The 7,500-nt window shown below is 49.4% G+C and overlaps 1 protein-coding gene across 1 annotated transcript in view; it reads left to right on the forward strand.

Annotated features, from left to right (window-relative positions):
* The window catches only part of LOC125285313 (ryanodine receptor 1-like), a 118,157-nt gene that overhangs the window by 105,851 nt on the left and 4,806 nt on the right, over positions 1–7,500 (forward strand). Inside the window, 12 exon segments of the mRNA XM_048229717.1 lie at positions 1,444–1,525; positions 1,710–2,502; positions 2,504–2,908; positions 2,910–2,982; positions 3,429–3,505; positions 3,587–3,761; positions 4,195–4,281; positions 4,471–4,779; positions 6,332–6,433; positions 6,574–6,602; positions 6,871–6,913; positions 7,199–7,338. Of these exon segments, the coding sequence (XP_048085674.1) occupies positions 1,444–1,525; positions 1,710–2,502; positions 2,504–2,908; positions 2,910–2,982; positions 3,429–3,505; positions 3,587–3,761; positions 4,195–4,281; positions 4,471–4,779; positions 6,332–6,433; positions 6,574–6,602; positions 6,871–6,913; positions 7,199–7,338 (2,315 nt within the window).

Genomic DNA, 7,500 nt, shown 5'->3' on the forward strand with positions numbered 1-7,500 from the left:
ATATGCACAACACACACACACTAGTTTAGGGGCTGAATGCCTAGCATGACTCAGGCCAAACCTGTACTCATTTGGGGACTTTAAGATACTTAATGCTCTGCGACTCTATGACAAAGAATAAATATATGATTGCCCAACTGTTTACTGAAGGCAAAAGCAAAACATCACATTTTTTGTATTTTTTTTCCATACTTTCTTTTACTGTAAATTCTCGCTTTTAGTGTGTTTTGAAGTCTGCTATCTTACCTCTGCAGTGTTGTTTTGTAATTTACGAACCAAACCTCTTATTTCCATTTGGTCTGTGCAGGGTAAAGTACGTATCCTCTCTCCTCTCTCTCTTCACATGGTTGGCTTTCCTTCAGTGTGCTCTCCATGCTTCTCAGTAGCCCTCATATAAGGCTCTCTCTTGCAATCTCCATGGCAACCATATATTTGATCTATCTTTACAAAAACAACAATTTATTCAGTATATCAAAATGTGTAGACAATAAAAATCTAACTCCATCTGAAATAGGTTTGTGGCTAGTTTTGTAGTGTTTTAGTGTGGCCAGAGCTTTTTAATAAAGGAATATGGCAGTGATTAATGCGTCCCCCTCTGGGACTTGTGTAAGTGGTGTAGTGCATGTTTAACAGTGGCCAAAGAGACAGCCTTATATGGAGCATTTAACCTCCCTTTGGGGTAACACACACCTAAACCGTCATCTGACCAACAACCTGTGTGTCCGTCTAACACAGAGCGGCCTGACTCTCACACTCTCACCTAACGCCATCTGAGTGAGTGTGTTTGTGTGTGTGTGTGTGTGTGTGTGTGTATTGGTGTGTGAGTGTGTGTGTGTGTGTGTGTGTGTGTGTGTGTGTGTGTGTGTGAGAGAGAGAGAGAGAGAGAGAGAGAGGGAGAGTGTGTGTATGTGTGTGTGGCTGTGTGTGTTTTCTAGCAGTCTGGTGTTGCCCTCTGTCTAATTCCAATTAAACACACGCTAGTCCCACCACACATACCATGGTGTGTGTGTGTGTGTGTGTGTGTGTGTGTGTGTGTGTGTGTGTGTGTGTGTGAATTGATCACCAGTTGTTTAACATGAAATTAAATGTCATCAAAGACATCTAAGAAAGTTAATATGTATTGATTAGAAAGTTAATATGTATTGACAGAATATTTTTAGCACACATCCTCTATGCTAAATCTACATACCTTTAAAAAGTGATATGAAAACATAATTGGTATTCACTGATGCTGTCCGTCAGACTTTGGTCAACATATTAGTTTCATTTGACCAGCCCTTCTCTTAGAGGTGTTATGATCTCACAGTGGAGCGTGCATTTGTCACAAATTGTGGTACAGTGCCTGTGTGTGTGTGTGTGTGTGTGTGTGTGTGTGTGTGCATGTCTTTGTCTTTGTGGGATGTGTGTGTGTGTGTGTGTGTGCGTGCGTGCCCTGTTTTACAGGACTCCAGTCAGATTGGTCTTCTAAAGGAGCTGCTAGATCTTCAGAAAGACATGGTGGTGATGCTTCTCTCTCTGCTGGAGGGTGAGTCTCATCTTAAATTAAATTTTTGAATAATAATGATGATATTGAATGTATATTTTTGTAAGTACTGTCCTGTCCTCTCCTGGTTGGCATGGGAACGGGACCATTTTTGAATAATAATGATGATATTGAATGTATATTTTTGTAAATAATGTCCTGTCCTCTCCTGGTTGGCATGTGTTAGGGAACGTTGTGAACGGCACCATTGCGCGTCAGATGGTGGACATGTTAGTGGAGTCGTCCAGCAATGTGGAGATGATCCTCAAGTTCTTCGATATGTTCCTCAAGCTGAAGGACATCGTGGCGTCGGACGCGTTCCGCGACTATGTGACGGACCCACGGGGGCTTATCTCCAAGAAGGACTTCCAGAAGGCCATGGACAGCCAGAAGCAGTACACGCCCTCCGAGATCCAGTTCCTCCTCTCCTGCTCCGAGGCCGACGAGAACGACATGATCAACTTCGAGGAGTTCGCCAACCGCTTCCAAGAGCCGGCCAAGGACATCGGCTTCAACATCGCCGTGCTGCTGACCAACCTGTCGGAGCACGTGCCACACGACGCCCGGCTGAAGAACTTCCTGGAGCAGGCGGAGAGCGTGATCAACTACTTCCGCCCGTTCCTGGGCCGCATCGAGATCATGGGCGCCAGCCGCAAGATCGAGCGCATCTACTTCGAGATCAGCGAGGTCAACCGCAACCAGTGGGAGATGCCGCAGGTCAAGGAGTCCAAGCGGCAGTTCATCTTCGACGTGGTCAACGAGGGGGGCGAGAGCGAGAAGATGGAGCTCTTCGTCAACTTCTGCGAGGACACCATCTTCGAGATGAACATCGCCTCGCAGATCTCGGAGCAGGACGAGGGCGGGGCCGAGGAGGAGGACGACGAGCCGGAGGGCGGAGCCGAGGGAGGGGCCGAGGAGGGAGGTGGGGAGGACGGCCAATCGGAATCCAGCCTCGCCTTCGCCGATTTCAACAGCGCCTTTCAACTTCCTGGGCATGTTCACGCTCAGCAGTTCCCGCGCGCAGTACCGGGCGCCATGCAAGATGACGCTGAAGGAGATGGTGGTGGGCTTGGCCACGTTCGTGTGGATGGTCGTCACGGGCGTGCTGCTCTTCGTCTTCGGCGTGTGCAAGGGCTTCCTGCTGCTGCTGTGGCAGACGCTGTTCGGCGGCGGTCTGGTGGAAGGCGCCAAAAACATCACGGTGACGGAGATCCTGGCCAGCATGCCGACCCCACGCGAGGACGAGGTGCACGGCGACGGGCGGGAGGCCAGCCGCAAGGAGGTTGAGGCGGGGCACGAGCGAATGCATGGACCAGGGCGCGGAGAGGAGGAGGAGGAGGACAGCCAGACCTAGGATCCAAACGATCCCGGCATAGATACCCCGGGCCGGAGATATGGGCCAATACCGAGATCCCGTGGAGATCTTAACGCCAGAGGGCCCAACCGCCGATGAAAATACGGCGATGATCCCCACCGCCAATCCAGATCCAGGCCTGCGCGCGTGCGTACGATGCGCGCGGCGTGCGCGTGCGTGCGCACGCGCGTGTGCGTGCGTGCGCATGCGCGTACGATGCGTGCGTGCGCAACGAGCGTGCGCGCGTGCGTGTGATGAGCGCGTGCGTACGTGCAACGAGCGTGCGTGCGCAACGAGCGTGCGCAACGATGCGTGCGTGCGTGCGTGCGGCAATTATCCTCCCGATGCGCGGCGTGAGTTAGCGTGAGCTAATGTGATGCACGTGGGGTCTATGCGCAAGCGCTGATAGCGTGGCTAGTGCGTATGTGACGAGTTAGTGTGTGTGTAAGTCTCTCTACTTTTGAGTTATTGATGATTTAAATTGGACTTCCCTATTACCTTAATTTGGTGTTGGAATGTCATTCATCTTCTCCTCTGGCATCTGATTGGTAGGGATCAGGAGAGGAGGCGGGACCTGAGCAGCAGCCCCCTGCCGTAGAGGAGCCGCCCCCTGAGCCAGAGAAAGCTGAGTGAGTTAAGCCACTCCCCCTCATTACACTAATTACATATTCAAACTCCTCCCACTAATCACATATGTCCCCTCCCCCCAGCACTGAGAATGGGGAGAAGGCTCAGAAGGAGGCGGACGCTAAGGCCCAGGAGGAGAAGAAGGAGGAGGAGCCAAAGGTGGAGAAGGCGGCCAAGGCCAAGAAGGAGGCACCGGCAAGCAAGCACAGAGGCTTCGACCTCTGGACCGAGCTGGACGTGCAGAGGAGCAAATTTATGGTGGGTCACTCCAGCTGGGGTGACATCAACATGGACGCCTCAGCAGCTTTGGCATATAACTTTAAACAAACCCAACAGAGCTCAGCTGTGTAAAACACTAATACTCCATACCTGTAGGGGGAGTAGAACTCAGCTGTGTAAAATACTAATACTCCATACCTGTAGGGGGCGCCCAGTAGCAAAAAAAAAAAAAAAAAAAAGCATTGGGAAAAAAAAACACAGAGCTAATGCCAAGGACTGGTAACCAAGGAATGATGCACAAAGGAATCTTTGAAGATACAATAACACAAGGCATGAGTAGCAGGAACATGTATGATAATAAATCAAGCATATATATATGCCATTATGCTCTAGTAAGGTATGTTGACCTTGAGGTCCATGCCATAGTGACCGTGTGTGTGAGTGTGTGACCATTCCTCTCTGTTCTCTACAGAATTACCTCTCCCGGAACTTCTACAACCTGCGCTTCCTGGCTCTCTTCATCTCATTCGCTCTCAACTTCATTCTGCTCTTCTACAAGGTCACTTTCAGAGTGTCTTTCTCTCTCTGTGTGTGTGTGTGTGTGTGTGTGTGTGTGTGTGTGTGAACTTCTCCTCCAACTTTTTTTTTAACAAACTGTATCTTCAGCAAGATCTGGAAATCTTCTGGAAATCTGTAAAACAAACTGTGTTTCACCTGTGTGTGTGTGTGTGTGTGTGTGTGTGTGCAGGTGTCAGACACGCCTCCATATGAAGACGATGATGTGGAGGGCTCCGGCGTGTTCGAGGGTTCGGGGCTGTTTGAGGGGTCCGGCATGTTTGAGGGGTCAGGCCTGTTTGAAGGGTCAGGCCTGTTCGAGGGCTCTGGTGAGGAGATGGAGGGCTCTGGTCTTGGAGGGGACGAGGAGGACGAGGAGGAGGGACCAGTCTACTTCTTCCTGGAGGAGAGCACGGGCTACATGCAGCCCAGCATGACCTTCCTGGCCACCGTACACACCATCATCTCCTTCCTGTGCATCATCGGATACAACTGCCTCAAGGTCAGGCTCAACATACAACTGCCTCAAGGTCACGCTCAATAACAGCCATTACACTGATACAACTGCCTCAAGTTCACACACAACAACAGCCGTTACACTGATACAACTGCCTCAAGGTCGCTACAACAACAGGCTAGCAATTGATACAAATTGGGCTTGTTATATAATGGGCTACAAAGCAGTTATAACTGGCCTATAGCAGGCTGTAAGACTGATACAACAAGGATACAAGGAAGTTTGTCACATGCATATAGTTACTGGATGTAAGAAATGCAGTGAAATTATGTCTCAGGTCAATCTGGTGCATTTATGGGGCAAAAGCAGCAGAAGGGCCTTATAGATCACGGCGCCGTACCGCATGTTGGGGGAGATTGATTGGGGGGGCACCAAACAGCGACAACCCAAGATAAACAGGCAAAAAAAAACCCCCATTGGCCGAAGAAACCCTGGGCAGATCCACCTCTCATGGGCCAACCCAACCGCCAGCGGGTCCCGGTGTGTGTTTGGGGGGGGACAGGAGACGGATAAAAGGCCGCGTACATGTGGGGAGAGGGCAGTGTGCAACAGGCGCTGAGAAATTCCCATGAGACAACGTGCCGTGTATGTAGGGAGGGGGGGGGTGGGCAGTGCACTGCAAGTATGGTGAAGGGACACCACCACTTGCGGTACATAACCGTACGCTGATGTACGTGAGTGATGATAAGAAGATGTGTGTGTAGACGTGATGATGTTTACCGGATCCGTGCGTAAGCGCGTGCGCAGGTAAAGCTGTGCGCCGTTAGCATGCAGATGACATGCGCTGAAAGATCCCGAAAATCAACGTGCTGTAAAGCAGCGCGTTAGAGATGATGCTTACTGTAGCAAAGTTGAAAAATGTATGTGGAGGTGTGATGACGCAAGTGTGTGTGTTTTTTGTGTGTGCTGGGGATGGGGGAGGGGGCAGAAAAGGTTATGCAATCATGACATGGGTAGATAGATGGAGAGAAACCAAAAATAATAAATAAAAGTCTTTGGAGATGCAAAAGCTGGAGAAAGTCAGATATGTGTGTGTGTGTGTGTGTCAAGTTGATGTCAGCGGTAGGAATAATCTATTGTTAGGATGAGAAGAGTCCTTCAGAATCTTTTGGGCTCTTAGGAGTACTCTTCTGGAATAGATATCTGTGCCATAAATAACCTGTAACATAAATAACTGGCTACACCACTAAACTGTTACACTGTTATAATTGTGTTATAACCCATCTCTCAGTAACTGTTATAACTGTGTTATAACCCATCTCTAAATAACAGTGATGGCTCTATAAAACTGTGCTGTAATAGTGTTATACTGTTATAACTGTGTTATAACTCATCTTTGAGGTAACTGTTATAACCATGTTATAACCTATCTCTGAGTTACAGTGATAGTTTAGAACACTGTTATTACGCTACCACTGAGCTTTTCAATACAGTTCCGCGCGCATTTGTAAATGCCTTCTCTCTGTGTGCTGCCTGAGCGTGTGTGTGTGTGTGTGTGTGTGTGTGTGTGTGTGTGTGTGTGTGTGTGTGTGTATAGATCCCTCTGGTGATTTTTAAGCGGGAGAAGGAGCTAGCGAGAAAGCTTGAGTTTGACGGCCTCTACATCACAGAGCAGCCAGAGGATGATGACATCAAAGGCCAGTGGGACCGACTGCTCAACACCAGTAAGGCACAAGCACAATCCACAATACAGGCGCACACACACACTACCATCGCCCTAATACAGTGGGACCGACTATGCTCAACACCCGTAAGGCACACACACACACGCTCCTAATACAGTGGGACCGACTGGTGCTCAACACTCCGTAAGGCACACACACACACACACACTCCTAATACAGTGGGACCGACTGGTGCTCAACACTCCGTAAGGCACACACACACACACACACACACACACACAGCTCCCTAATGCAATTGGGACTGGTGCTCCAGCACTCCGGTAAGGCACACACACACACACGCAAAACACGCTCCCTGGCCACAGTGGGACCGACTGGTGCTCAACACTCCGTACATGCTCCTAATACATGTCCTGATGAAGTTCATGAGTCATTGTTCTGACATCCACAGGTCTTTCCCCAAGAACTACTGGGACAAGTTTGTCAAACGGAAGGTACTGTTTCTATTGAGCAGGAGTGTGTGTGTGTGTGTGTGTGTGTGTGTGTGTGTGTGTAGATGATGGATAACTACAGAGACATCTATGGCTGTAATGATGATGGTGTGTGTGTGTGTGTGTGTTTGTGTGTGTGTGTGTGTGTAGATGATGGATAACTACAGAGACATCTATGGCTGTAATGATGATGGTGTGTGTGTGTGTGTGTGTGTGCAGGTGCTGGGTAACTACAGAAACATCTATGGCTGTAATGATAATGGTGTGTGTGTGTGTGTGTGTGTGCAGGTGCTGGATAAGTACGGGGACATTTACGGCCGTGAGCGCATTGCAGAGCTGCTGGGGATGGACCTGGCCTCTCTGGACGTCAGCAAGCAGCAGAATCAGGACAAGAAGGCCGAGGAACCCGACACCTCCATGTTCACCTGGTACACACCTGCTCACAACACACCTCTATGCATAGACACACCTGTCTCATTATAACACACCTGTCTCACTGTGCCATGCATGTCTGCTGATAATACCCCTGAGTGTTTAGAACACATCAGTCACCTTATAAACCACCTGTTTCACTAACACACTTAGGGGGA

The sequence above is a fragment of the Alosa alosa genome, chromosome 2, assembly GCF_017589495.1.
Source record: "Alosa alosa isolate M-15738 ecotype Scorff River chromosome 2, AALO_Geno_1.1, whole genome shotgun sequence".
In the NCBI taxonomy this organism is placed as follows: Eukaryota; Metazoa; Chordata; class Actinopteri; order Clupeiformes; family Clupeidae; genus Alosa; species Alosa alosa.